Source organism: Delphinapterus leucas, unplaced genomic scaffold (genome assembly GCF_059928025.1).
Source record: "Delphinapterus leucas isolate spDelLeu-1000000601 "Yukka" unplaced genomic scaffold, BTC_Dleu_Yukka2 spDelLeu_asBTCV2_sq25, whole genome shotgun sequence".
NCBI lineage: Eukaryota > Metazoa > Chordata > Mammalia > Artiodactyla > Monodontidae > Delphinapterus > Delphinapterus leucas.
Genome location: NW_028322234.1, coordinates 8156690 through 8184428, shown reverse-complemented (window position 1 = coordinate 8184428; position 27739 = coordinate 8156690). Strand labels below are relative to the sequence as shown.

General features: G+C 55.3%; 4 protein-coding genes across 8 annotated transcripts in view; 3 read left to right on the top strand and 1 right to left on the bottom strand.

Annotated features, from left to right (window-relative positions):
- Positions 1-750: 750 nt before the first annotated feature.
- Positions 751-4049, top strand: NR2C2AP (nuclear receptor 2C2 associated protein). The gene is made up of 5 exons (XM_089905324.1): positions 751-895; positions 1089-1179; positions 1403-1508; positions 1581-1649; positions 1904-4049. The coding sequence occupies exons 1-5, from the start codon at positions 858-860 to the stop codon at positions 2020-2022; spliced, it is 423 nt and encodes a 140-aa protein (XP_089761450.1). The 5' UTR covers positions 751-857; the 3' UTR covers positions 2023-4049.
- On the bottom strand, positions 1776-7635 carry RFXANK (regulatory factor X associated ankyrin containing protein). Of its 4 annotated transcripts, none has more exons than XM_022558327.2 (10): positions 7533-7635; positions 6802-6941; positions 6092-6285; positions 4772-4852; positions 4566-4631; positions 4203-4303; positions 3897-4022; positions 3428-3494; positions 2936-3016; positions 1776-2302 (listed from the first exon to the last, which is right to left on the bottom strand). In XM_022558327.2, exons 3-10 carry the CDS (start codon positions 6276-6278, stop codon positions 2232-2234), a joined length of 780 nt encoding a protein of 259 aa, XP_022414035.1. In that variant the 5' UTR covers positions 6279-6285; positions 6802-6941; positions 7533-7635; the 3' UTR covers positions 1776-2231. The 4 variants fall into 4 exon arrangements, with proteins under 4 accessions (XP_022414035.1, XP_089761451.1, XP_089761452.1 ...); XM_089905325.1 differs by having other exon boundaries at positions 1780-2302; positions 4772-4855; positions 7533-7633; XM_089905326.1 differs by lacking the exon at positions 2936-3016 and having other exon boundaries at positions 1780-2302; positions 4772-4855; positions 7533-7632.
- Positions 7636-19365, top strand: BORCS8 (BLOC-1 related complex subunit 8). 2 transcript variants are annotated; one of them, XM_022558332.2, is made up of 6 exons: positions 7636-7764; positions 11240-11352; positions 11815-11879; positions 14817-14927; positions 16412-16487; positions 18251-19365. In XM_022558332.2, exons 1-5 carry the CDS (start codon positions 7728-7730, stop codon positions 16443-16445), a joined length of 360 nt encoding a protein of 119 aa, XP_022414040.1. In that variant the 5' UTR covers positions 7636-7727; the 3' UTR covers positions 16446-16487; positions 18251-19365. The 2 variants fall into 2 exon arrangements, with proteins under 2 accessions (XP_022414040.1, XP_022414039.1); XM_022558331.2 differs by having other exon boundaries at positions 7637-7764; positions 18378-19365.
- Positions 18462-27739, top strand: part of MEF2B (myocyte enhancer factor 2B) — a 23571-nt gene continuing 14293 nt past the window's right edge. The window contains exon 1 of the mRNA XM_022558324.3: positions 18462-18537. The gene's annotated coding sequence lies outside the window, so the exon portion shown is untranslated. The remainder of the gene's footprint in view (positions 18538-27739) is intronic.

The window sequence follows — 27739 nt, the reverse complement described above, 5'->3', positions numbered from 1 at the left end:
ATTACCCCTCCTCCAAGAAGCCTGTCCCAGGCAGCACTTACTAAGAAGACAGATTTGGAAACCGGGCCTCCTGTGTCCCAGTGGGGACACGCGAGGCTGATAAAGACTTCCAGTACAGTACTCGCACCATCGTAGCCTCTTCCTCAACTCTTCCTTTGGCCTCTGGGAGGCAGTGAAATGCAGGGGTTCCCAGGCGGCAACTGCAATCAGAGAATGAATTCGGCCGAGTTCATTCTGCCGGTAGGATGACATCATTATAAGAAGGCTCTCGGACACCAAAACTAGGGCTCTATACCCGCGGGCACCAAAGGACAGCTCCCCGCACACAGTGGACATACAATTGCTTTAGATGCCGGCCTTTTTCCTCCAGCTCCGAGGGATAGGCAATCACTGGACGAGGACCTTTTAAGAGGCGGGCGTTGAGGGGGCGGGGCTTAAACTAAACCGCGCCCCGGGAGCGGGGGCTGGGCGAGCCTGGGGCACTCTGCGCCTGCGCGGTGTTCACGCGGTTCCGGGTACTGATGTTGGCTTCCCAAGCTGTTTGCAGAGAAACTGAGGCACCGAGAGGGAGCGACTGCTCCCGAAACCCACAGGAAACCCGTTTCCCTTCCTTGGACCCACTGTGAAAGGCTTGGCCTCGGGTCATCGGCAGTGTCCCCGAAACTCCAAATTTTTCTGGCAAGGGGGTGGTCAAGGCGACATTTAGGACTGGAGTGACGGGGCAGTGACTGTTCTGGTGCCGTGCTACAGGTGAGGACGTGAAGACTCTGAGCGTGAACAAGGTCGCGCTTTGGCGGCCGGGATTTGAACCCGGACTGAGCTCAGCTCTTAGTCCTGCGAGGCTTTGTGGAACCGAGATGACCCACTCTTTGGTTTGTCCAGAGACAGTGAGCAGGTGAGAGCCCCGGGCGGGGGTGGGGTGTGAATGGCGGCGGGCAGTAGCGGACGGGGCCGTTGGCCTGGTATAGTCCCTCCCTAGTGGACAGAAATGGGGGAACCGGTGGCGAGGGAGGGGTGGGCCCAGTAGTGGGCGGGCCCTCGCCGCAGGGCTCAGCACCTCTCCACACGCCGATTCTGGTTGCCTCTAGGGTGAGTTCGGTGCTGAATCGTAACACTCGGCAGTTTGGAAAGAAGCACCTGTTTGACCAGGACGAGGAGACCTGCTGGAACTCGGACCAGGTGAGGCACCCTCTCCCTGGATCCTCCACCCCTAGTGTGAATCAGAATCAGGGGTCTGGGGCACCCTGAGAATTTGGGTGCACCCCAGCTGGGCAGTTAGGTTGGCCAGGGAGGGAACCCGTGTTCACTGTGCTCCCCACCCACCATGGACTCTGTGACTGAGAGAGGCACAGCTGGGCTCTGAGTCTGGAGTGACCATGGACCTCTATTTCTCTGCTTCCAGGGCCCCTCCCAGTGGGTAATACTGGAGTTTCCCCAGCGCATCTGTGTCTCCCAGCTGCAGATCCAGTTCCAGGGGGGCTTTTCCAGTCGCCAGGGCCGCCTCGAAGGTACTGGAAGGCCCTGGAAGATGGGGGATTAGAGGGGGTATGCTGGCCTCACTGCTCCTTTCTCTGCTGCAGGTTCTCAGGGGAGTGAGGCTCTTAGCAAGATTGTGGACTTTTATCCTGAGGACAACAACTCACTTCAGATATCCTGCCTCAGCCTCTGGGTGGGGCGGTCTGTGCCTCTGAAAGCTGTGGGCCCTGGCATGTGACCTCGAGCAACTGGCCTCTGGGTCTCCATTGCTTCACCTGTGAAATGGGCTGTTGATAATCTGTTCTGTGTTAGAGTTTCAGAGGGACCCACAGCGTGCTGGGTCACCCAGCACATTTGTAGTACCTGAGCTGGGGCTGGTGGGTGGGAAAAGATAAGGCATCTGTTTCCCTTGACTGCCCTGCTTACACTTTCCCTGTGCCATCTGCTGAGGTGGACCGGCTGAAAGTGACATTTGAGGACGCCACTGATTTCTTTGGCCGAGTGGTCATCTACCACCTGCGGGTGCTAGGGGAGAAGAAGGTATGAGGCCGCTGGGTGGCTGCCTCCTCCAGGAAGTTCTCTGGGAAGCACAGTGAAGTCCTTCAAGTTCTGCACAGAAGGTTTATTGGTTCCTCTTGGAAAGGGCTCCCTCCCACCGTCTGTCCAGGAGCTGCCTTTGAAGCCAGTTCTGGGTTCCCCCAGCTCTGGGTCGACCATTTTGTTCCCTGAGTGTCTGAGTCCCTGGCAGACGGTGTTCACTCAGGGGTGGCGGGCACCAGGTTGCTCTGGAAGAGTTTAAGGATGTGGTTCTCGATCACCTGTTGCACTGGAAACAGAACAGGGAAAAGGTGGGCCATGAACTTAACAGCGGCTGCAGAGGCACAGGCCAACCTGTACCTTCCCTTCAGGGTAAGAACAGGGGCCTCAGCCCTGGGACCTGGATGGAGGACCCATTTCATACACAGGGAAATCCAAGCCCTTGCCAGAGCACAGCTGGGAAGACAGAAGCCCCCCTCATAGGAGCCTCTATTTCCCCTGAGTTTGTAAAGATGCATTTTTGGAGGCTTTTCAGAATTATAAAAATATTCCTTACCAAACAAAATTGTCAAATTGGAACTTTTATGAAAAGATGAGAGGGACTGTGAGGAATTACTTGTCTCAAATGGAATAAAACTCCTTCAAGGAAGGAGTGGGATATTTCCCACACACCCCCACATGACCCCAGGGGGTCAGTTCTGTTAGGATCCCCCCATTTTCTGAAGTGGGGAGTCAAACTGGGGTCTGCCTACAGCCCCTACTCACACCCACCTCTCGCCGTGGAGGGGGCTAGGCTCCATGGCCATGTGAACTGTGGCCCTCCTGGTATCCTCACCCTGCCAGGGCCTCCTTTGGGCCTCTCAGTGCCTACATGTCCCCCCATTATGGCCCCTGTCACTAGCCCCATGTGCCTCGGGCTGACCTTTCCTATATCCCAGGGCCACGGCGAGGTCCATTGGGGTGTAGCCAGAGTCTGCCTCAGTGGTGAGATCAGCTCCTCGGGCTGCAAAGCAGAGCAGACACTGCAGAGAGGGCTGGGCCTGGGGGACGGGAGCCCGGGTCGGGCACGGGGACTCGGGAGGTCCAGTGACTACCCACTGTGCAGCCACAGGTCTGCTGGTTGCTGTGTGGTCTTGGACAAGAGCCTGGCCTCTCTGATGAATGTGGCCAATAGAATCTCCACCTCCAGGGTCTCTGAGGCACGCAGGGTGTGGGTTCTCAACCCAGTCGGCCAGATCCCTGTGCTATTCCTGCTACTTCCTGTCCCCACATCAATCCTCTGGGCAAAGCAGGCAGCAGCCACCCATCCCAAGAGCTGTTCAAGCAGAGCTCAGACCCTTCCCAGGCCCTCAGGATTCCTGCAGAGCCACGTGGGGCTCTAGGGCCCCTCAGGCTAGCCTCTACTCCTACTCACCCAGCAAGGCCTCCACGCACTTCACATGGTTCCCACGCACGGCATACAGAAGTGGTGTCCCTCCATTCTGTCAGGGACAGGGGTAGGGGGCAAGCAACACTATCTTTTCCAGATTCTCACGACACCCCACACCCACCAATTTAATATCGTTCCTCCTTCTGCTTGTCACTAGGCCCATCTAGTTTCTCCTTTGGGCCTCAGCTTAGATGCCCCTTCTTCCAGGAAGCCCATCCTGACTTCCCTTGGCTCTACAGGCAGCCTCTGGGCTCTTGCAGCTAGCTGTCTGTGTATCTGCCAACATAGTGTTATTCACTATACCTGAGCTGTTTATGTGTCGGCTATCCCCACCCCCCCCCAAAAAAACTGGGAGCTCTATGAGGCTTGGGGATGGGTCTGTCTTGCGTTCTTAGCGCCCAGAGCCAGCCTGGTACCCTGTGAGGTGCCCAAGGGCCAGTGGGTGGCACCTTACCCAGTCATAGATGTTGATGTCCACGTCACGCTCCAGCAGCAGCCCTACAATGTCTGTGTAGCCACCTGTGCTGGCCAGTGACAGGGCGCTCTCCCGCTCTTTGGCCAGGATGTGGGGGTCGGCACCCTGGGGGGAACAGAGGGGGACAGTGACAGAAGGGGGGGCAAAAGGAGGAGTGGGTGCATCCCCTGCAATCTTGGGGTCTCCATGTTAGCTCCATCTTACAGACACAGCACCAGCAGACTCAGCTGAGACCCTGCCCCGCCCTCGAGTCCCCAGGAAGCCCCCAGCCGGGCTGGGACGCACCCATTCAAGCAAGAAGCGGACGGTCTCAATCTCTCCAAAGGCGGAGGCCCAGATGAGGGGGGTGAAGCCTCGCTCGTCCGGCTTGTTGATGAGGTTGTCTCCTGGCAGGAGGGGGGTGGTACCACTGGGATGCACCCCTGCCCACTCTCCCCAATGCTGCAGAATTGGGGGCAGGGCAGGCAGCTGGGGTCAGATGTGGGGCGGGGAAGCATACATGTGGATGCACACACGGACATGCTCAGACACACGTACAGACATAGGTACACACGTGGAGACTCAGGTCATGTCAGCAGCCACATGCACCCACTAGCATGTGAGGTCACACAGGCACGGACACACCGGCACACGAGCGTGGGCACACACCTTTCCTCAGATGCTCCTTCAGTTGGCTCAGCTCCCCCTGGGCCGCGAGCTGGTGGATGGACAGGGCTGGGGGGCAGAGAGAGGTAGAGTCCTCACCTGTCCCATCTGAGCTCCATGCCCCAGTTTATTCCTTGTCCAAAGTTGCTCCTCTTAGCCCCTGCCAGCCCGCTACTTCTCTCCCCCGTGGGGACCGGGGTCCCACTCACAGTCCAAGGTGGCCGGCAGGGCTGATACCTCATTCCCCCGCTGCCGGTTGGTGAGGGTCGTGGAGTGCTTTAGGGAGCTGCCTGCTGGGAGAGAGAGAAAGGGCCTCAGTTTCCCCTCATTCTCCAGTATGTCTTGGGCTTCAGACCAGACCCTGGGGGCTTGGAACTACCAGAGACAGTGCGTGGCTCCACTGTTCACTCACTCCATCCTCCCAGATACCCAGGGTGTGGATTTCTCCTCCGCCCCTGGCAAGATTCCGCACAAAAGAGACAGTCCCTGCCCTCAAGGGGCCCATGGACAAGTTGGGGAGTCAGACAGAAATGGAGAAATAAAATGAGAGCTTAAGTTAAAATACGTGTTCAGGAGAAATGAAAAGCAGGTGGAAGGGGGTGGAAAGAAGGGAGGGCAGAGGGTGAGTCCCTTTTAAAGAAAATGGTCAGGGAGCGTCACTCCAAGGAGGTAACACCAGCCTAGAGCTTGGCCAGTTGAAGAAACTTGGGGAGGGTGTGGGAAGAGCATTTCACACAGGGAATGGTAGGGACAAAGGCCCCAGGGCAACTGAGTTAGACATGTTCAAGGATTCCAGTCAAAAGAAACCCTTGGGTCCTTGATAAGTCAAACAGAATTATCATCTGACCCAGCAATTCCACTCCTAGGTATCTACCCCAAAGAGTTGAAATCATGTGTTCAGACAAAAACTTGTACACGCATGTTCACAACAGCACTATTCAGTCACTAAAAGGGGATCAACCCAAATGTCCATCAATGCATAAATGAATAAACTAAATGTGGTCCAGCCATACTGTGGAATGTCATTCAGCTATAAAAGGGATGAAGCACTGACACACCATACAATGTGGATGAACCTTGAAAACATCTTGCTGAGTGAAAGGAGCCAGAACGGGAAGGGCCACGTGTTGTATGAACCCGTTTATATGAAATGTCCGGAACAGGCAAATCCATAGAAACAGAAAGCAGATTTTTGCTTCCCAAGGGCTGGAGGAAGGGAATGGGGAGTGACTGCTAATGGGTCTGGGGTTTCCTCTGGGGGTGATGGAAATGTTCTAGGACTACATAGAGGTGGAAGTTATACACCATTGTGAATGTCCTTACTGCCACTGAATTGTAAGCAATTCTGGTTAAAATGGTAACTTTTATGTTACGTGAATTTTACCACAATTTAAAAAAATAATAAGCAACCCCTCACAGGGTGGAGATGCAAGACACATCCAAGGACACAAAGACAGAAGTCCCATCTTGGGCCTGACATTCCACCATTCTTGCATCCCAGAAGCAGGAGTCCAGGGTAAGTATCCTACCTTGAGGTGAGGAGGTACCAGAATCTGGTTCAGGATTCCCAGGCTCCGGGGTGCAGGGGAAGAGACTGAGAACCACAGTGTCTGAGCCATCAGGGGCCTCACCCCTGGGGTCTTCGGGGTCCCCAAATTCTGGGGTAGAAGGCTGCTGGGTCAGGCTGAGATCCTCTGCAGGCTGGGTGGGCTCCATGGGGAAGCTGATGGAAAGGCCAAACAGGGAGAGGTGGCAATAATTATTGACAACTCATTAAATAGGCACTGACTGCATACCTGGCCTCACACAGTGAGGGTGGGTAAACTAAGACTCAGCCAGGAAATTAAAACCAGAGTCCAACTGCTTCTCAGGCCCACTCCTTCCCAACACCAGAGCACATACAATATGCATTGCTTAAAAGCCCTGGCTCTGGGGTCAGCCATCTGGGTTTGAATCCCTCCACTTATAGGCTGTGAAAACTTGGGCACATTACTTAATTTCTCTAAACCTCAGTGTCTTCATTAGTAAAATGGGGGAAAGGAGGACTAAAAAAATCATGTCTGTAAATATCTAAGCAGGAGGCCTGATACACGGGCAGATCTTAAACGTCCGCTGTGGTTTTTTTTGTTTTTTTTTTTTTTGAGGGGGGGGAATCCCTAGAATGAGTGAGGGCTCAACAAAGATGTGATTGGTTGCATCCCACCCGCCCCTCCCAAGTCAATCCAGGAGGTCCACTCACCTCCAACGAGCCTCCTCTGTCACTCCACACCGCAAGCCCGGGTCCCCCCAAACTTGGGGGCCCAACTCACAAACTTTTCTCTTCCAATTGATGTAATGGGTAGCAAAATGGAGCCTGGACCCTCTGCGCCCTGGCTTCTTCTGCCGGGACAGAGAGCAACTTGATACGCGACCGCTACCCACACCGCAGAGTGCCTCCACTGCGCCTGCGCGCCCCCGCCCCCCCGAAAGTGCGGAAGGGCTGGAGCTGTATGAGCTGTTTCTGGCCCTTTAAGGCTTGGGGGGCGTGGCTTCCGCTGGGGCAAGAGCTATGGAATTGCGCCTGCGCTTCCCCGTCCCCGCCGCTCGGGAGGGAGCCTAGTGGGAACGGGAGGGGTGGGCGGGGCCTCAGAGGGCTCTCAAGAGTTCCCTGACCTTCTCCTCCCTCACTCCCAATACCACCCACAGGTTTTCCCAGACGGAGCCAAGTGGCTCCACCTTCGGACAGACGGCGTCCCGGTCCATAACAATGTCTCCTGTGCGGTCCTGGGGGCTCAGGAGTATGTGCAGGGATTTGGTGGCAGCAGAGGGGTACAAGAAGGGAGTTTATACGGCCCGAAGTGGGCACTGCGTGGAGTATTCCCCCAATATGCCCCCGGAAAAGGGGTTCGGTAAAGGGGGGCGCCCTTCCCCTTCCCCTGCCTGAGTGTCCCTCCTGGAGCTTCAAGGGGTTCCCGGCCCCTCTTCACCCACCTGCCGATTGCCTCTTTCCCCAGTCTCTAACTCACAGCCCTTCTGTCTGGGTAGACTAAAGATCGAGGAGGGCAGGCCAATGAATGAGTAGCGGAACTGGAGAAATGCGGTGCCCCAGTTTCCCAGGGATGGTTTAGGCAGCTGTCTCCACCCCAGACTTCCGGTTCCTGTCCTCGAAATAGGGCCGCAGCCACCATGGAGGAACCGGAGATGCAGCTCAAGGGGAAGAAAGGTGGTGTGGGGCCCCGGGCGGGCGGAGGGGTCAGGAACTCGCAAAAGGGCGACCAGACTGGGGGCGGGAGGGGGCCAAGGCGCGGAGGGAGCGTTTGGGAGGTGTGATTGAACTGCCACGAAATCGCGGCTCGGCCGCTGACTAGTTTTGAAACCTTTAGAAAGTCTCTGTGCCTCGATTTTGTCATCTGTAGAATGGAGAGTATAATAGACTCCCTCCCTCCCTCCCCCCGTAAAATTGTTGTGATAATTCAGTAACTTGATAAATATTTTTAAATTTTATTTATTTTTGTCTGTGTTGTGTCTTGGTTGCTGTGCGGGCTTTCTCTAGTTGCGGTGAGTGGGGACTACTCTTACTTGCGGTGCGGAGGCTTCTCACTGCGGTGGCTTCTCTTGTTGCGGAGCACGGGCTCTAGGCGCGCGGGCTTCAGTAGTTGTGGCACACAGGCTCAGTAGTTGTGGCTCACGGGCTGTAGAGCGCAGGCTCAGTAGTTGTAAAACCCGTGCTTAGTTGCTCCGCGGCGTGTGGGATCTCCTCCGACCAGGGCTGGGACCCGTGTCTCCTGCATTGGCAGGGGGATTCTTAACCACTGCACCACCAGGGAAGCCCCCCAGGGAAGCCCCCAGTAATCTGATATCTGTAAAGCATTGGAAGAACGCTTGGGGCGTGGCAGTTGCTGTGCGTATTGTTTCTTTTGTATTTATGCATTTGCATACGTTTACATCGACTTATCAAATATATGTAAATCACATAGTTACAAATTACAAAATGCCACAAGTTATTTTTAAAGTATAAATGTCTTTGTTACTTTATTATATATGTTATTACTAGTTAATTTTTTCTTTTCTTTTTTTTTTTTTACAAATTTATTTGTTTATAGTTTGTTTGTTTTTGGCTGCGCTACCCAGTTTGTGAAATCTCAGTTCCCCCACCAGGGATTGAACCCCTGGCCACAGCAGTGAAAGCCCGGAATCTAACCACTAGGCTACCAGGCAACTCCCACTAGTTAATTATTTAGAAGTCGCAAGTACATGTAATTCCATATCCTTCATATTAGCACTGTGAGGTGTAAGCTGCTGTGCTCCTTTTCAAAACAAGGAGGCCTAAGAAGGTAAGAGGACACATAGTTTGGAGGTGGCAGGCTGGGCTCTGCCTGAGTCAGGACACCGTGGTGAGCTAGACAAACCCAAACTGGACAGACTCATAGACATCCTCCCTTGACTCCCAGACACACGTGGGTTCTCTCCCTCATAAACTACACTGCCCTGCACAATAACATAGGGTCCATCTCTGTAACAAACCTTGAGGTGGGTACCTTTATCATTCCATTTTTGCGTATGAGGAAACAGGCTCAGAGAAGCCCACACCCTCACAAATCAAATTTTAGGTAAACATGTAACCTAATAAAGAATGAGAATTTTTACACCTGAAACTAACACAACATTGTAAATCAACTGTACTCTAATATAAAATTTAAGAAAAAAGTAGAGTGAGATTTTAAGTATAAGGGAAATGAACAAAGTGCTGAGCCTGAGAATGAAGGTGAAGGGACATCTGATTAAGCTTGGTGATTAGGGAAGGCCTTGCCCAGGAGGTGACATTTGAGCTGAGACATGAGGGATTAAGAGAAATGATGGTTGCGGGGGGAGGGAGGCAGTGTCAGTGGTGGGATCAACAGGTATGAAGGCCCTGAGGTGGCAAAGTATTCAGAGCTGTGCTGCAATACAGTAGCTACTGGTCACAGTACTTATGCATATTGAAATTAATTAAAGTTAGATAAAATTTAAAATTCAGTTTCTGAGTCACATCAGTCACATTTCAAGTGCTCAGTAGCCATATGTGACTAGTGGCTACCATATTGGGCAGTATAGACTATAGAAACTTTCCATCATCACAGAAAGTTCTTTTCGACAGTGCCGAGAGTGTCCAAGGACCAGCTAGGAGGCCATTGTGCCTGGGGCAGTGGCTGAGGAGGGCAGAGGCGGGTAACAGCAGGTAGAACATACAGGGCCTTAAGGGCCATGTTAAGGAAGGCAGATTTAATTTCTGGCTGATGGGAGTGTTTCAACCAAGGGAAAGACATATCTGATATGTTCTTTAGGAGTTCATGCCATCTGTTTTGTGGGGATTGGATTGTTGGCAGGAGTGGGCGCGGGGAGACCAGAGAGCAGCTGAGTTTGGCATCCAGGTGGGAGACAGCTATGTCTGGACCAGTGAGGGCAGTACAGTGTTAAGAATGGGTGAGTTCTGGGGCTTCCCTGGGGGCTCAGTGGTTGAGAGTCCGCCTGCCGATGCAGGGGACACGGGTTCGTGCCCTGGTCCGGGAAGATCCCACATGCCGTGGAGCGGCTGGGCCCGTGAGCCATGGCCACTGAGCCTGCGCGTCCAGAGCCTGTGCTCCGCAATGGGAGAGGCCACAACAGTGAGAGGCCCACTTACAGAAAAAAAAAAAAAGAATGGGTGGGTTCTGGGTTTTGTTTTGCGACAGAACAAGCAGGGTCTGCTCATTGATGGGGTAGGAAGGTCAGGGACAACCAGCTGGCTGCTGTTTGTTGAAGCAGACCCTGGGATGAGGATTTGTGTGTAGTCAACTTACCAAGAGAACCCCACAGAGGAGAGGGGGCAAACAGGACAGGGCCGGGGAGGAAGCTGAGCAAGGAGTGACCTCAGGTAAAATCCTGCAGAAAGAAGCCACAGTCTGTTCCCACAGGGGAGCTCACAGGGATGGGTCACACCTCTGAGTTGTTTCGACACACAGCACAGGACATGGGCTTTCCTACCCCTCGGTGGTCAGTCATGGCTGAGAGCCATCCATCCATGTAAACTTCCAGGCACTTTTGGGTCCGGTAGCCAGTGGGCATCTGAAGAAGAATCTTGGATTTTGTCACTGGGGTAAAAGGAATGTGAGTAGATCTGAGCAGGTGGTAGCAGTGTCCACTGTAAGTGGGTTTGGGAAGGGAAAGATCATGAATTCACTGGACACATTAATGTCATCAAGATTGAAGCCCTGCGCTCTAGAGCCCACGAGCCACAACTACTGAGCCCACGTGCCACAACTACTGAAGCCCGTGCGCCTAGAGCCCGTGCTCCACAACAAGAGAAGCCACCTCAATGAGAAGCCCGCGCACCACAACGAAGAGTAGCCCCTGCTTACCACAACTAGAGAAAGCCCGCACGCAGCAACGAAGACCCAACGCAGCCATAAATACATACATACATGCATTTATTTAAAAAAAAAAGATTAAGGCCCTTTTGTGACTCCCAGATGGAGTTGTTCGGCCCTGCTGTGACCATCTCCTGCAACCCATCACCGGGGCCACAGGTGACCCAGCCACTGGGAGGGACACTGGATACTCCTCTTTACTCTGACTGGACTCACGGGTTGAGCAACCAGGGGTCTGATGCTTTGTCTCCTTGACCCCCTGTCCACCCTACCCTCCCGTCCCACTTTGCCGACTGTCGATCCTGGACCCAGTAACAGACAAGTTTACTGAGAGTGTCTACGTCCTGGCCAACGAGCCATCCGTGGCCCTGTACCGGCTGCAGGAGCACGTGCGCCGTTCTCTGCCCGAGCTGGCCCAGCATAAGGTGAGCCGTCCCCACCCCAGCCACCGACCTCTCCCAGGGTCTGCACCTTGTGAGCTGGGGCCTACTCTGTTGGTGCAGGGGTCAAGGCTGGGACACCAGCAAGGAGGCACATGGTCACCAGCCCAGATAGGGGCTGGGTGGACAGATCTGGGGCAGATTTGGAAGAATGGGACAGCAGGGTCTGCATTAGTTGTGACCTGTGTGGTGAGAAGGAGGCAGCCATGTGAGGGAAGGATATGCCAGGCAGAGAGAACAGCCTGCTCAAAGGCCCTGAGCCATAGTCGCCATGTGTTCACAGAAAGCCCAGACTGATGAGGGGTGGGAGTGGCAGGAGGAAAGATCAGGGGCTGGAGGGGGCTGTTCTCTACAGCCATGGGGATTGGTGTTCGGGTGCTCCATCCCAGAGAGCTGGGAGGATGGAGGTAGCAGCCACCCCTGCTAACAGCCCCCAACCTCCTGCAGGCTGACATGCAACGGTGGGAGGAGCAAAGCCAGGGAGCCATCTACACGGTGGAGTACGCCTGCAGGTGAGCGCCACAGCCTCTGCGCTGCCACGGTCGCCCTGTTATGCCCCGGGTGTTCAGGGGCATCTCAGCCGGCTGCCCATGAGCCTTGCCCTGCCTGAGTAGAGGCATGCGGATCTGGACTCACCTGGCCACAGGGCAAAATTCCAGCCCAGACCTGTGCTTCTCGCTATTTGCTGGCTTCTTCCTGGCCCTCAGCCCCTCCCCATCTGTCACAGGAGGGGCTGATAAGGACTCCAGGAGGTGCCTCAAGGGGCCAATGTTTCCCACCCACGGTTGGGACCACAGACTGGCTGGTGGGGGGGAGGGCCAAAACATGAACATGACTGTTTATTTTTTAATGTTTATTTCTTTCCAATTTTTTATCTTGTGGTTAAGATGCAAATTCATCATCTTAACCATTTTTAAGTGTACAGTTCAGTGGTATTAAATACACTCATAATGCCGTGCAACTGTCCCCACCATCCATCTCCAGAACTCTTTTCATCTTGCAAAACTGCAACTCTGTCCCCATGAAACACTCACTCCCTATTCCCCGCCCCTCATTCCTGGCACCCACCCTTCTGCTTTCTGTCTAAGAATCTGACTATTCTAGGAACCTCACATAGGTGGAATCATACAGTATTTGTCTTTCTGAGACCAACTTCTTTCACTTACCGTAATGTCTTCAAGGTTCATCCAAGTTGTAGCATGTGTCAGAAGTTCCTTCCTTTTTCAGGGCTGAATAATATTCCATATGGATGGACCACATTTTGTTTATCCATTCATCTGTTGATGGACATCTGGGTTGCTTCCATGTTTTGGCTACTATGAATAAAGCTTCTGTGACCGTGGATATACCATTTATTATTTTTGTTTGTTTAACTTTCTCTAAATATCCAGATTTTTTAACCCCAAGTGAAAGAAGTGCCTGAGAATAAAAAGCAGTAGTAGGTGTTTCTTCCCATTGTTGCAGCTTTGCCAGCCTTGCCTCCTGTGCTCCTGTTGGTTCTGTTCCCCATGACTGTATTTCATGACCTGGCTTGTTCCGTTTGCTTTAGGAGTTGGCGACTTTAATTAGGAGTGCTGTTTGCCCCTGGCTTGGGCTGTGGGTTGTTTTGGTGGAGGCTGGATACTCCCCAGCAGCTCTCATCCGTGGCACTGTGTGGTTTGCCTGCCTGTTTCTGTTGTGTGGTCGAAGGTTCCTTGACAGGAAGTCGTGCTGCTGGGAGTTCTGCCTTCACCAGCCTTGGCCCTTCCGCTGGGACGGGAGGGTGACCCAGACAGATGGCATCTTCCTGAGGATAGTGGTCACAGACACCCTCCTCAGCCCCAGGAAAAGAAATGGGAGTTTTTCTCGCAGCTGCTGAATAGTTCCCAGACAGCCCAGAGTTCATCAGAAAGGTCCAGGTTCAAGGAAGAACAAATCAGTCTGTACTTTCTCCCAGTTCCTCTAGCCGTGCTAGCCAGTGCAGGAGCCCGGATCCCAGGTGGCTGTTTACACTTAAATTTTAATGAAATAAAATGCAAGATTCAGCTCCCCAGTCTCATGAACCATATTTCAAGTGCTTAGCAGCCCTAGGCTAGGCAGGGGGCCAGTCTGCTCCGAGCTCTGAGCACTTCTCTTTAGTGAGATGTGAATTTCTCTAATGCTGAAAGACTGTTTCCTTTATGGACATGAAAGTGCCCTTTTAGTTGTCAAAATGCTTTAGGCAGCGTTAACGGTTGGTGTAAAACTGAAAGATATTAAAATGGTATATTGGTTGGGGTAAACTATTCAGTAGTGAGCTTATGTTAGATAGCTTTTTTTTTTTTCTTTTTTTCTGTTTTTTTTTTTTGCGGTATGCGGGCCTCTCACTGTTGTGGCCTCTCCCGTTGCGGAGCACAGGCTCAGCGGCCATGGCTCACGGGCCCAGCCGTTCCGCGGCATGTGGGATGCTCCCGGACTGGGGCACAAACCCGTGTCACCTGCATCGGCAGGCGGACTCTCAACCACTGCACCACCAGGGAAGCCCTAGATAGCTTTTTTTTTTTTTTTTTTTGCGGTACGCGGGCCTCTCACTGCTGCGGCCTCTCCTGCTGCGGAGCACAGGCCCCGGACGCGCAGGCCCAGCGGCCATGGCTCACGGGCCCAGCCACTCCGCGGCATGTGGGATCCTCCCGGACCGGGGCACGAACCCGCGTCCCCCACATCGGCAGGCGGACTCTCAACCACTGCGCCACCAGGGAAGCCCTAGATAGCTTTTTATCAAGGTGGACGGGCACTAGGAAAGCTGACTACATTTGGTGGTGTCAGATGAGCAAGTTAACGGAGCGGGCAACAGCCAATGCTCCCACCTTTTGATCTCATAGCCATAAGCAGGTCCCTGGCTGATAATAAATGGGAGTGGTTTCTTTGTCTTTAACAGAAGGACTTTAAAACGACCCTCTTATTTTTACTGCAGGTGTCGTTGCACAGGCAACTTTCTGGCATTAGCAAGGCCCCACGCAGCTTGGTGAATATGTTCCTGTAGTGCTGTTGGAAGGGACATTTTCATTAGACATCCAGCAATGTGGCTTCAACACCAGAGCTTAGCACAGCTTTGCAGTAGTGCCCTCTAATGGCGATGAGTCTAAACTCACCTCTAGAGCTTTTCACAGTCCAGTTGACAAGCTTCCTTCAGAGGCAGGAATAGGTTACCTAAGAGGAAAGAAAGATATTTTTGAGGTCACTTTTGCATGCTTATAGCTCCTTCAAAGCATTAGATAGTCTAGCAGCCGTTAAGCGAAAGTTGCATGTTGCCATCCAGTGCTCTGTTGCATAGGGAAATCTAAACTTTAAGCCCACAGTGAGCCCTCAGGGAGGCCCATGGAATCCTCCAGGTGCCTGATGAGTGCTGGCCCGCACAGGCATCCGCTGAGCTCTGGTTGGGGGGCGAAAAGAGCGTGGTGCCGCTGACTGGCTCCATCCTCCCATTTCAGCGCCGTGAAGAACCTTGTCGACAGCAGCGTCTACTTCCGCAGCGTGGAAGGCCTCCTCAAACAGGCCATCAGCATCCGAGACCACATGAACGCCACAGCCCAGGGCCACAGGTAGTTCCCGGGACCGCCCGCCCCTGCTGCTCTCAGCCTCCTTGCTGTAAGGACCTTCGCTGCTCAGCCAGGAACTGCCACTTCTCGCTCCTTAGACAACTCCCTCTCTTCATCTCATGGTGGCCGGTGACTTCCTTTCATCCTTTGGCGTCTGTAGTGGGAGAGTTCAGTCACTCAGCACCCAGCTCCTGAGCTCTGCTGTGTGCCTGGCCCTGGGCTGGGTGCTGGGGACACGGTAGTGACCAAGACAGGTGTGCTCATGGCCTCACGGGGAGACACACAGCAACCAGGTAAACACGGAACACACAAGAACGTTTCAGACACATGTGAAGGAGGAAAAGGACTGTGGGGGGCCTCTCTGGGGAGACGACAGAGGTGTGAGCAGAGGCTTGAACAACCTGCAGACAGAGATGACCCGGAGTCAGTGCTCCAGGCACGTCGGTGGCAGGGCAGAGGCCCGGGGCCTGGTGAGCTGGGTGTATTGGAGGAACATCTGAGGCGGGTGTGGCTGCAGTGGGTGAGCGAAAGGGAGACGGGTTCAGGGGGTGGGCAGGGGCCTCGAGGGCAGCTGGGAGGGCGCCCGGAGCTGAAAGAGGCTTTGAGCCAATGACCAGATGGTCTAAAAATGAAAACTACTTACAGTTCTTACATACCGGGGAGAGAGTTTTTGGAGAAGTAGCTCTTTTTGTTTTGGTTTTCATTATAACTTAATAAACACACATGTAAACACATGCATACGTGCTATAAGCCATGGCTCAACCTTGGGATGTGTCTGGCTCCTGCAGTATGGGGTTCTGGTATGCCTGTCCTCGACCAGGCACTTAGAAAGAAAAAAAAACTGTGTTGCTTCCTGTGATAATTGAGACAAAAGAACTGTCAAAACCAAAAAAGCCTTAAAAACAAAAAACAACAACAAAAACCAAAAAGGCCTTGCAAATGTGTAAGAAGGGATGTGCAGCAACCTGCCCTCTGAGGGTAGCGTGGGAGGGGTTCATGATGGTTCACCTGCACTAAATAACCATCTGGCTCTGGCTGCTCTGCCCCGGGTGGGTGACAGCCATTGGGACTCGAGTTCACTGCATCAAGCCTTCCACAGTGCCATACACACAGTAGGGCCTCAAAAACCATAGCTTTTACTTTTAACTCAGTTTCCCAGCTGCTTCCAGAAGCCCTGCTTCTGCCTGCTGTTGCGAAAATGCACCGTGCTTCTGAAAGGCACCAGTAGCAGCTTGCGTAGTAGCTACTCACCTGCTATTGCATCTCTTTGCAAGCCCTGGGGGTTTGAAGCTCCCAGTCCTACGTGAGACCCAGGCATGACCTCTGAAGTGGGTGGCTGGTCCCATTTTTACAGAGGATGCCCTGAAGGCTCAGGCCAGGGGTCTTGGGGGACTGGAGTGTGACCCCAATGCACAATCCAGCCTAGCCGAGCAGGCCTCATGGCCTCTGACCTCAGCCTCATGGACGCTGCACATGTTTTGTTCCAGCCCCGAGGAACCGCCCCTGCCCTCTTCAGCCTGATCCCAGAAGAGACTTGGAGGTGCTTTGGCCCCTCTGACTCAGGTCAGTGCCAAGTGGGGCCATAAGCCTCTCTGTGCTCCTTGCTCTGAACTAACCCACGTTCTCGGCATCCAAGGACAGACCTACTTGACTAACCACTCGAGTTTTCTCCCTAGGTTTGTAGGATGGTTTCATCCGTGGGAGGCTAGAGGGTAGGGGCACCTGTGCCCTCTGCTGCTCAGGGCCGTTGTCAGCCCATCTCCCTTGTGCTTTCTCTGTCATCTTCCTGCCCCTTATCCAGGCCACAGGCCCTGTCCTGATCCCAAGGACCCCTGCCCCCCAAGACAGAGGGGAGCCCCATTTTCCATACCCTTCCACATGCCAGCTGCTTGCTTTACCCAAACACATTGTCTCAGGCAGAGCCCAGCAGGACTGTTATCCACCCAACTCTGGAATCTTCATTCTACTGCTGACCTGCTGTGTGACCCTGAGCAAGTCCCTCCCCACTCTGGTCTCTGCTTTTCCCTTCTGTCAGAGTGCTTCATTAGGCGCATCTGCATACAGTGATGTGCATTGTAGCAGTCAGCTACTGCTGCATGACAAACTATCCCAAAACTTAGTGGCTTATGACACCAATCATTTGCCTGCTTACGGTCGTGCAGTTTGGGTTGGACTCAGCCGGGCAGTTTTGCTGGGCTCACCTGGGTGCTACTTGTGGCTCTTGTGGGAGCTTGATGGGGCCAGAGAGTCAGAAGTAGCCTCACATCTGGCCCTTGACCAGTGCTGTCTGCTGCTGGTGGGGAGGGGGGTGTCTGGTCCTCCACGTGGCCTCTCCAGCAGGACAGCCCAAGCTTCTCCTGGTGGTTGGGTGCCCGGTGTGCACGTGTTCATCCAGCCTTCCCTTGCTTCAGTTATGGCTGTCCCATTGGTCAAGGCCAGTCACGTGACCAGGACCAGATGGGCGAGGACTGCAGTACTGGAAGGTGTGGTTGACCATCTGAGGAGAGCGTGGCACCAAGAAAGGCCTGGTGTCTTGTTATTCTGTGCTCATGCAGGGCAGACACAGGCAGATTGGAGGTACCCAAGGGACTGACTGTGCCCGCAGCTTGTGTAGCTCTCACAACCCCCTGCTCATTTGCTGTGATTGTGCTCTGTGCTGTGGAGGTCTTCTCAGAGGGTCAAGGGAGGCGTGGGAGGGGACAGGGCCCCCACAGCTCCTAGAGCAGCAGCCCCGAGAGCCAAGAGGCAGCAGAGTTCATGGGTGTGCAGTCAGAGTTCTTATCGGGCACTTGCTATGTGATGGGCTTAACTCTGGGCATCGGGGTGATGAGGAATCCCACAGACTGTGGGGTCACTTGGGGGACATCTGGGAGGGCCTGGAGCAAGAGGGGCTGCCAAGGGGGTCAGCAACCCACCCCATTTCCCCACCCATTGTTGCCCACCAGCCTGGACCCACACCCCAAAATCTCCCCCATCCTATCCCCTGTGCCCTGGTGCCTCACCCTCAAGCCTCGAAGATGCTGCCCTCTCCACCCGTCCACAGTCAGTGTGTTTCTCCTGCTCCTGCCTGGAGCCTCCAGGCAAGGTGTGAACATCCTGGGTCATCTGCCGTCCCTTTACTGCTACTGCCGCGCCCCCTCAGAACAAACTGCTCTGTGCCTCCGCCCGATCCCACCTGTGTACCTACAGACCCTGCTCTGCTCCCCAGAATTGCCGCCCCACTCCCTACCTCGGAGCCTCCACTCCCACTTCTCCCCAGACTGCCCCCCCCAAGGGTTGTAGGTGACTTTCACAGGATCAAGTCCTGGCCTCCCCTGCTTCTCCAGGCCCCGGGTTCTACACACAGCCTCATTTTACAGAAGAGGAAACTGAGGCTCAGAGAGGCGAGTGACCGGAAATGCCAGGATTCACATCCAGACCCTCTAACTCCCAGTGCTTCACCTCTTCCCTCAGCCTCGCCCAGGATTTTCCTCAGACGCCACCTCATCAGGGCTACCCTGCAGCCCTAGGGGTCTCTCAGACCTCGCCTTGACTCACCTCTTGCCCCCCAGCCCGACCAAAGCTTGGACCCTTGGACACAGCCTTGTGGGACTTGGCAGGGACAGAAGACCAAGTAAGTGTGGCCGGCGCATTTCTCTTGCTCTTGCCTGGAACCTCTGGGCCAGCCATGAATGCCCTGAGACGAGGCTTTGCTGCCTCTGGATTCTTACCCGCCCCCACTGGCCATGGACACGGCCATGGCCCCTCGGACCAGTAACTGCCACCATGACAGTCCTGACCATGCACCTGCTGTGTGCCCAGATCTGTGCTGGGGGCTTCACAAGGGTCATCTTTCATCCTCAGACAGCCCTATCAGGCAGATGTCACCCAAATGCAGATGGGAAAAGAGAGGCTCTGAGAGGTGGCATTATTTGTGTGCGATCACACAGAGAAGAGTAGACCCTGGCCTAGTTTGGTCCCAGCCCTGCCTCTGACATGCTGTGGGACATGGGTCTGGCACCGACCCTCCCTGGTGCTGCCTTTCTCCATCTCAACAAGGAAGGCTGGACTGGACCTTCTCTACAGGCTGAGGCAGGCAGTCGTGTACCTGCCTGCCTGGACTGCATTCTGCCTTGAGCAGAAATGCCCACCTCAGGCTCAGACCATAAGGAGAAGCCACCCTAACTCCAGGGGTGGATGTGGGACCCTGGCCTGGCTAGTCAGAGCTCCCCATCTCCCAGGTCACAGTGATTGGTTTGAGATGGGCATGTGATCCAACGAGAGGTCTTCCCTGAGGATTTTGCTGGAAAAGTACCATCTTCCTTCTGGGGTTGGTGAGCTCGGCAGATGGACCAGGGGACCTGAGAACATTGCCTGGGGCCCTGGATCCAGCTGTACCTGACACTAGAAAATCTCAATTCTTCAGTTTCATGAGTCCCTAAAATTACTGTATTTGCCAAAATTGCTTTGAGTCTGTTTCTGCTGACTTGAGAAGAGCCCACGCTGATCTGATCCCTGCGAATTCCAAGCCTGGGACATCATGGCCCATGGTTTGTACACCTCGGAGGCCAGCTGTGTGCCAACAAAATGCCCAGCAAAATGTATAAGGAAGAGCAGAATTGAGTTGTCGAGGGTAGAGCCAGGGTGGGTCCCAGGCTCACTGCTCTGGGAGGATCCCCCAGCTTGGCCCAGAGAAGTGGTTGGGCGAGAGGGGTGGCAAAGGCCAAGGGCGCCCTAGGGGAGACAGAGAGGGTCCTGGTGGGGTATCAGGGCTGTGGAGGGGCCTGAGGGCCTGTGAGGAGGTTCAGGAACACAGGAGGTATTAATAATTGCCTCCCACCACCAGGAAACAGGGTCAGCCCTCTCTCACCTCTCCTAGGGTGTACTGGGGGCCTGTGTGCCACCATCCTGCCTTCCCCCTGCCCCAGCTCAGTTGAGGGGGAGGGAAGAGCCTCAGGTTCACAGTGTTTTAGGCCCTGCCTGGTGTGTAACCCCCACAGAGTCACTCTCCCTCTCTTCGCCCACTCTGAAGGCACCTCTCGTCCATCTTTCCTTCTACCATGCAGCCATGTATCCATCAAACATTGACCGTTCTCTCTGAGCTAGGCCCTGCCTGCCCAGGGGATGCCCTGGTGAGCCAGACAGACCAACCCTGGCTCCAGGGCTCAGACCCGCTGGACAGACAGGCAGCTAAGTGAGGTAACTGCATGTATCCCAGAGGCAGCCTTGGATGGCTCAGGCGCTGCTGTGAGCTAGTGAGGGGCAGTCATGAGGTGCCCTAGACCTTCCGAGGGCTCCCTGTCACCCACGGCCCCTGAACATGACCTTAGCCAGGGATTAATAGTACTCTCAAAGAGGTCTGTGCAGGACTGTGGGTTGTTAGATGCCCCACCACCCCAAATCCTGGGGCTCACGGAGGTGCTGGTTATTTGCTCTTTGCGTGGCCGGCTCGCCTTTCATGCCTGGCGAACGTCCTCCCCTGCCGGCCGCAAGGGGGCGCAAGAGGCAAAGCTTTGGCCGGGCACTCCGCCTCCAAGCTGTTCTTAGCCCCTGATTCAAGCCCCAGTCCCCAGTCTTGGCCGATCCTGAAGGGTGCATCGTGACCCTCCGCCCTTTTTCACTTCATACGTTCTTGCTTCCATTTTCTAGAAAGCGAACTAAGGCTCCGCAAGGCCAGATTACCCAGCAACACCTCGCATCTGCCTCGACGCTCTGGCCGACTTACCCCCTTCCCCCCCCCCCCCCCCCCGCCCGCCCGGAGTGAAGGGTGTGGGCATGCCCAGATCTAGCTCACTAAGACTTGCTCCCAGAAATAGGTGGGCAGCCAGGAGAGTGACAGGGAACTCTCCGTGCCACGGGGCATTCAAGTAGGGAGCCTAGCACCCACGGGTGGGGGTAACCTGGAAGGGCTCCCTGGGTTAAGCGTTGGAACTGTCCCCCCCACCCTCCACCAGTCTCCTTCAAATTTGTGGATGGAGTAAAAGGAGGCCCGGGAGGGCGGTGACTTGTCTCCAGTTGGTCCACAGTGGTCAGGATGGGAATCAGACTTGAGTTTTGGCTTTTTGTTCTTAGCCCCTGGTTTTTTGTTTTTGTTTTGTTTTTGCGGTACGCGGGCCTCTCACTGTTGTGGCCTCTCCCGTTGCGGAGTACAGGCTCCGGACGTGCAGGCTTAGTGGCCATGGCTCACGGGCCCAGCCGCTCCGCGGCATGTGGGATCTTCCCGGACCGGGGCACGAACCCGTGTCCCCTGCATCGGCAGGCGGACTCTCAAACACTGTGCCACCAGGGAAGCCCCAAGTCCTAGTTTTTATTTCAGGCCTGCTCTGTACTCTGAGGGTCCTGCCCCTGGGAAGCCCCTTCCTGGCCCCTGCCTCATCCCCCAGCAAGGCCTCTGGATGCCCCAAGATTGGTCCGCATGCTCCTATGCCACTCAGACCCTCTCCAGGACTCCAGTTCTTCAAGAAACCCATGGAAACACCCCTTTTGTGCTACCACAACACACGGCCCAGGCTCCGGGAGACAGAGCTGGACACAGACATTTCTAAACCATGGGGTCAGCGCTCAGGTAGAAGGAGGGATGGGGGTGTCAGAACACCAGATGGGAGGGGGGATAGGTAAGGCTTTTGGAGGAGGAGGGGGCATTGGAGGCCGACCTTGAAACACTTCTCCCCTGCCAGAGGAGAGACTACTATTGTCCCCACTTTTCACATGAGCAAACAGGCTCAGAGGGGTGAAGTGACTGGCCTGAGGTCACACAGCGAGTGGGAGTCAGAGCTGGAATGGGAACCCAGGGTCCTCGAACCCTGAAGCCCTACCCACTGGACCACACTGTCCTTGCCATGGAGGATCCTTCAAAGGCTTCCCCTGCTGACATTCTGGGAGAGGATCTGGAGAGGGAGACTTGGGGCGAGCAGCTTCTACACCTCCTCACCTTCCCATCCCTGTCTCCACCTTCCCCATCTTCCAGGCCCCTTTCCCAGATCTTCCTCTCTGGCCTTTTCCATTCCCTTCTCCCCCAAAATCTCCCTTTCAACCCCCCAACCTCTTACTCCAGCACCTAAGAGTGTCCCCTCATCTGAGAAGACTGAGGTCGAGACTCTTGATTGGCCCAGTGGGGGGTGTGGGTCCACACGGGGTAACACAGCCAGCGATGGGGGAGGGTATAGGACAGGAACAGGGGTAAAGGCAGAAAGAAGGAGCCATTATAGGAAACGGTGTGAATGATAGAAGATGGTATGGACCGGAATGGGAAGGGTGTTTGGGAACATGAGTGGTGGAAGGGGACAACGTGGCAGGGGCAAGAACACAGGAGCAAGCCCCAGTGGTGAGGGGGCAAGAGGTGTGGCCCATAGTGGGCAGCCCCAGCTGGCCCAGTCCAGGCTGCTCCCAGAGCTGCTCCAGCTGCCGCCCTCACATAACCAGAGCCTGCTTGTTGCATCAGAGGCAGGCAGGCGGTCTTGGGTAAACAAAGCAGCTCTCGAGGGCCCCAGGGCTCCCCAGCCACCTCCACACTCCCCAAGCCTTGTTCTGTGCCTTTGAGCCCAGGCAGAAGCCCCCAACCTGGCCTAGGCCCTGGTGTGTTCTTGGGACACCTGAGTGTCTGGTGTTGGACACTGAAGGGCAGCAAAGACGGGGTGGGAGAGGCAGGAACCCTGATCCCCACCTTTATGACAGTGTGAACCCTAGTTTTTTTGGTCCAAAGAGAAATCTATGCCCAGGCTGGGGGTCCAAACTGCCCATGTCACAGATGGGGAAACTGAGGTGTGGGGAGAGGCAGGGTCTCTGTTCCCTTCCTCAGTGTCCCCCACATACTAATATCTCCACATGTTCCCCCCTGAGTCCACGGGTCCAATCACCTCCTGTTGTCTTCTTAGAAGGTGGACACCAAGCAGCCATTGCAACCCACCTGCTCTCCCCTTTCATCTGCCCCAGTGGACCCCCTCCCCCTATCTCCAAGCCTCTCTTTGGGTGCCCAGCTCAATCTACTTCCACTCCCTGCTCTGGCTTCATCTTCCCCCACGAAAGAATGTTCTGCACTCTTTCTCTGAACCTTTGCAAGTCCTGTTCCCTCTTCTTCTCCAGTGGCAAACTCCTACTCATGCTTCAAGGTCCAGTATAAATGCTCCACCCCTCTTTGGGGGAAGCCCTCCCTGACACCTCTGGCCCAGTTCTGATCCCACAGAGATAGGGAGTATGTGGTAGCTCTGCCTCCTTCAGACTGGGGGCTTCTCCAGGATTGCCCAGTCAAAAGTCATCTTCATCCTGTAATTCTTTCCACCTTGATTCACTCATTAATCCTGCTCTGATCCCCCTCTGGGCCTGGACCTGTGCTGGGTGGTGCTGGGATCCCAGGGAGCGGGTCCAGTCCTGGAAGCTGACCTTTGAAGTGGAGGAGGGCGCCCAGCCACCGAGGGGTCTGTTACCCTCCTGTCGAAGCACGTGGGTCACACATTCAGCTGCAGGAGGCACACAGCTGCGAGGTCCCTCAGCGACCCCAGAGCCCCTCTCTTCAGTCCCTCCATTTGGGTGAGAGCAAGGGTCAGGGTTGGCTTCGAGAAAGTCTCGGTGCCTGGGGCCTCAGGTCCCGGGTCGGAGTTACATTTCACTCAGGTTGGAGTTAGTCCAGAGTAGGAGATAGCAGGGGGTTACAGACAGGGTCCGAATTAGGGTCAGGCTCAGCAGGTCAGGGTCGCCCACTGACATCGGGGGAAGCCTGGCAGGTCTGATCCAGCTCCCTCCCGGGCCCCCCTCCCTCATTATACTATTCCCCACCTCAGAGTCTTCCCGCGTCCGAGTCCCGGGCTCCAGAACTCCCGGGACCCGGCGACGCCCGAGTGCCCGCCCGTCGCAGCCCGCGGACACGCCCTCTATGCAAATTTACGCCCCGCCCAATCATCTCCCGGGGGCGGGGCCGCCCGCTCTGAAGGCCCCTGCGGCTGCCGGGCGCTCGGGGTTCTGAGCCGCTTCCTCCAGGTTGGTGCGCGAGCGTCCAAGGGCCCAGGTGTAGCAGGTGCGTGTTGCGTCGGGCCGAGGTTTTTGCGGTGTCCTTTGAATGGCATCTGTGGGCTGGGTTGAGTTTGAAAGTCCGAATGTCCTGCTGTACGAGGGAGAGTTTTGTCTAAGAGGTGTGCAGTCCTAGGATTGTGAGTTTGAGAGGTTATGTGTCCTGGGTTTGTGTGTCCAAAGGGTATGTGTCCAAGGGGTGTGAGTCTGAGGGTTGTGTTCGGGGGGGGGGTGTTTCAAGGGTTGTGGTTCTGAGTGGTTGTGTGTCCGAAAGGGTGAGTGTCCCAGGGGTTGCATGTCCAGGAGTTATGTCTGAAGGAATGTGTGTCATGTCTGAGGGGTTGTGTGTCCAAAGGGCATGTGTCTGAGGGTTGTGTCAGTTGGGGAATTGTGAGTCCAAAGTTGTAGTGCCATGAGCCCCTGGTATGCGACTGTGAGTTACAGTGGTCCCCTTTCCTGGGTCACATCCCTTTGTGCATCCTGGAGCCCCCTGTGCACAACCATGACCCCATGCCTTCCTGCTGTTGGTGTGCCCTTGTGTGTCGTGGCCCCAGACCTGCAAGTGGCATGACATCCACGTGTGCCTGTGACCGCCATGACCCTCATCCACCCCGTGCAGTGAACGTGGGGCCTCATCTGGGCCCACAGGATGACTTTGTGGCTGAGGGCAGGATGGTGGGCACAGAGCCCTGAGTGGGGCACCACAGCTGCCTGGGCCACTTCCTCCCCGTGCCTCAGTGTCCCATCTGGGCCATGGGTATAGGAAGGATAGTCACAGCCCTCCGAGGTTGTCAGCACATGACAAGCCCGTGGCTGCGTTACTTTCATGGTCATGATCCCCACCCTCTGCCTCTCAGGGTCCAGGGCAGCAGACGTTGCCAACTGGGGTCCCTGGCTATTCCCAGTCCCCAAGCTGCAGACCCAAGAAGTCAGAAATAGCTGAGGCCTTCTGCCTGACCAGCTGAGAATCCTCACTGGGAAAGGTCAGGACCTCTGGATCTTTGGCGTCGGGGATGAGAACTTTCAGGCTCTTGGGGTGAAGGAAACGGGGTTCAAAAAAGTATTTAGACTTGGAAGGACAAGTGTATGGGGTTTGATTTCCAAGGTCAAAGGAGCTTTGGGAGAAGTCAGCCTTGCGCCCTCCTGTCCCCATACCTGCCTTCCACTACCTGTCTGAGTCCAGGAGTGAATCTTGGCCTCCAGGGAATGGAATTTTGGGACATTTAGAGTCCTGGGGTCTCACCTGCGAGAGCTGGGAACTCGCTATCTGGTCTGAAGCTGCCACTTTGCAGGAGGGAAGACTGAGGCCAGGTGGAAACACGCAGGCCCCTCAGAGAAAGGACGGGCTCAAGGCTGCCCCTCAGCCCCTAGGAGAACTAAAGCCAGGAGTGAGGGGCCCCAGCTTCCTCTCTCCTCTCTGTGTGACCTCAGACAAATCGCTACCCCTTTCTGACCCTGTGACCTGAGCAATTTGAGCCCGATCTTACTTCCCATCTCCAACTAATGATTGATTTCATTAAATCATTACCCAACCAGGCAGACATCTAGAAAATGCAAATTAGAGGAGAAAGGGAATTAAAATCATTTGTCACCCCAACTCAGATGGAATGAGTATAGACACGTTGGGGGTCTGACCTTCTGGAATATTAGAGGCACATATGCACCTGGAGACAGATGTCATTTGTCAGAGAGTATTTATCACAGTCCTGGGATCCCATGTGGGGTTGGAGAGGTCACCCCAGCCCAGGCCCATGAATCCGAGTGGGGTGTACACAGTGGTTGGGTCCCATTTCTCAGCCTCCCAAAGGTCCTCTCTGAGTCTGCATCTTGGGGGGGCTTGTGAGGCTGCCCACTGGCCCCAGGGAACTCAGGAATGAGTGTCTCAGATCCCACTGGTGCCCAGGCCCACTTCCCAGACTGGGTCGGCGGGGGTGAGTTTGGGGCACGGCCGAACAACCCTGTGGTATAAGCCCATGCTTGAGCGAGGATCTGGGGTCCCACCGTGTGGCCCTGGGAAGGAGCCTGCTTCCTCCTGTATAAAACAGGGCAGCCGTCTCCGCTTCACTGGGCTATCTGAGTCAAGCTGGTCCTGTGTGTAAATGAGGTGGAGCATGGGCCCGGGAAGACAGCAGGCACTCAGTAACAGGAGGTGCCATCTGAACTATGACCGAGTGGACGTGCCTGTGAGCCCCATCCAGGTCCACCCTCACCCCACCCTCCACCAGGGGCCAAGCAAGCCTCAGGCCTGTCAGCTTTCCTGTCCTGATCTCCTCCAGGTTCAGGTTCACCAGAGGTTGAGGTGGGGTCCTCGGAAGGGAACAATCCAGGCAAGTTGTGATAATGAGTCACTGCTGTGGGCACAGGCCTGCCTCTGTCCAGTTTCCACAATCAGAGCCCCGACCCTCTCCCACTGGACGCTGTCCTGGCCTCCTGCTCCCAAAGGACTTCTCACCACAGCAGCCACGGAGTCTGCTGAAAATCCTGAATTGCACCACAGCCACCCCCCCCACCCCCGTTCATACACCCTCCATGATTCTCCATTGCTGTACAGCCCACTCTTTCACCCTGATCCCCAAGGCCCCTTGCAGCCTCCCTGCCCTCTTCTGTCTCCAGATGCCCCTTGTTCACCCATACCTGGCAATACCAGCCACGCCTGCACCTGGAACCCACCCAGCACATTCCCACCTCAGGGCCTTTGCACCTGCCATTCCTTCCACCAGGCAGTCTCTCACCCACACCCCTTCATGGCTGGTGTCCTTGAGGTCCCCTTTTCAAAAAGTCCCTTCTGGCCCATCTTTCCAAAGCAGCTCCCTCCCCTGCCACCTCCCCCACTGCCTCCCCCTATAGCTGTGGTCCCCAACCTTTTTGGCATCAGGGGCCGGTTTCCTGGAAGACAGTTTTTCCACAGACTGGGGGCAGGGGGGATGGTTCAGGTGGTAATGTGAGAGATGGGGAGCGGCAGATGAAGCTTCGTTTGTTCGCCCTCCACTCTCCTCCTGCTGTGCAGCAAGGTTCCTAAGAGGCTGCAGACGGTAGCGGTCCGCAGCCCGGGAGTTGGGGACCCCTGCCCTATAGAATTTCATTGGTGAGGGCTCTGTCCCTGACAGTTTACGTGTCTGCCGTCTCCCCCACCAGACTGGGCAATGGGAAAGGTCAGACGGGTCTGTCCACTCCCTGCCCTTGCGTCCCTGGCACCTTGGTCAGCTCCCAGACATTTCTTGGGGAAGAAAGTGGGGACCAGGGATGCCTCAAAGGCCCTATCTTGGGTTCCCCACCTGCTGCGTCTTGGGTCTGCTGGGCTATGGGCTGAGTGTCTTCCTCTCAGCTCTGACAGATGTGCTAATTCCCCAAGCTGGGAGGCCTGGGCCTCTGGGGATGAATTTCTGGGGCCCTATGGGGAGATCTTTCTTTGGAACAAAGAGAGAGAGAAGCCTTGGGTCGTTCCTGCAGCTGCCACTGCAGCTTAGGGGACATCGTTGGGGGCCTTCAGTGGCCGAGGGCTCTGACCTGTGTGAGATAGCAGAGTTGGGTTCTGAATGTACGGTCTCTCTCAGCGCCAGGGGTAGGAGTCCCAAGCCCCATGGGAGGCCATTTGCAGTGGCCATGACAGAGAAAATGGCCTTCCTGGCAGGACCTTCAGTGGACAGTGAGGGCAGCCAGGTCCTGCATGACCCCGGGACATAGTTTCCTTCCACGGCGGGCACTGGAACCTTCAGAGGGTCAGCCCCTTGGCCTGAGAGAAGCATGAGCACCATCCGGTGGGCTGTCGTGCTGTGCGCTGTTTAGAGAGGGGTGGGGGAGCAGGGGCCCCCTCAAACTGGCGGCCTGTGGGC

Bases quoted from the DNA above. Each gene is read 5' to 3' on its own strand.
- NR2C2AP (XM_089905324.1), top strand. From the start codon at position 858: ATGACCCACTCTTTGGTTTGTCCAGAGACAGTGAGCAG. The intron at 1,509-1,580 runs GTACTGGAAGGC...TCTCTGCTGCAG, and splicing joins TCGCCAGGGCCGCCTCGAAG to GTTCTCAGGGGAGTGAGGCT. The intron at 1,650-1,903 runs TATCCTGCCTCA...GCCCTGCTTACA, and splicing joins GGACAACAACTCACTTCAGA to CTTTCCCTGTGCCATCTGCT.
- RFXANK (XM_089905325.1), bottom strand. From the start codon at position 6,278: ATGGAGCCCACCCAGCCTGCAGAGGATCTCAGCCTGACCCAGCAGCCT. The intron at 4,632-4,771 runs GTGAGTGGGACC...TCTGCCCCCCAG, and splicing joins CCTGCCGGCCACCTTGGACT to CCCTGTCCATCCACCAGCTC. The intron at 2,303-2,935 runs GTCAGCCCGAGG...TTCTGTTTCCAG, and splicing joins GGCCCTGGGATATAGGAAAG to TGCAACAGGTGATCGAGAAC.
- BORCS8 (XM_022558332.2), top strand. From the start codon at position 7,728: ATGGAGGAACCGGAGATGCAGCTCAAGGGGAAGAAAG. The intron at 11,353-11,814 runs GTGAGCCGTCCC...AACCTCCTGCAG, and splicing joins CCGAGCTGGCCCAGCATAAG to GCTGACATGCAACGGTGGGA. The intron at 14,928-16,411 runs GTAGTTCCCGGG...GTTTTGTTCCAG, and splicing joins GCCACAGCCCAGGGCCACAG to CCCCGAGGAACCGCCCCTGC.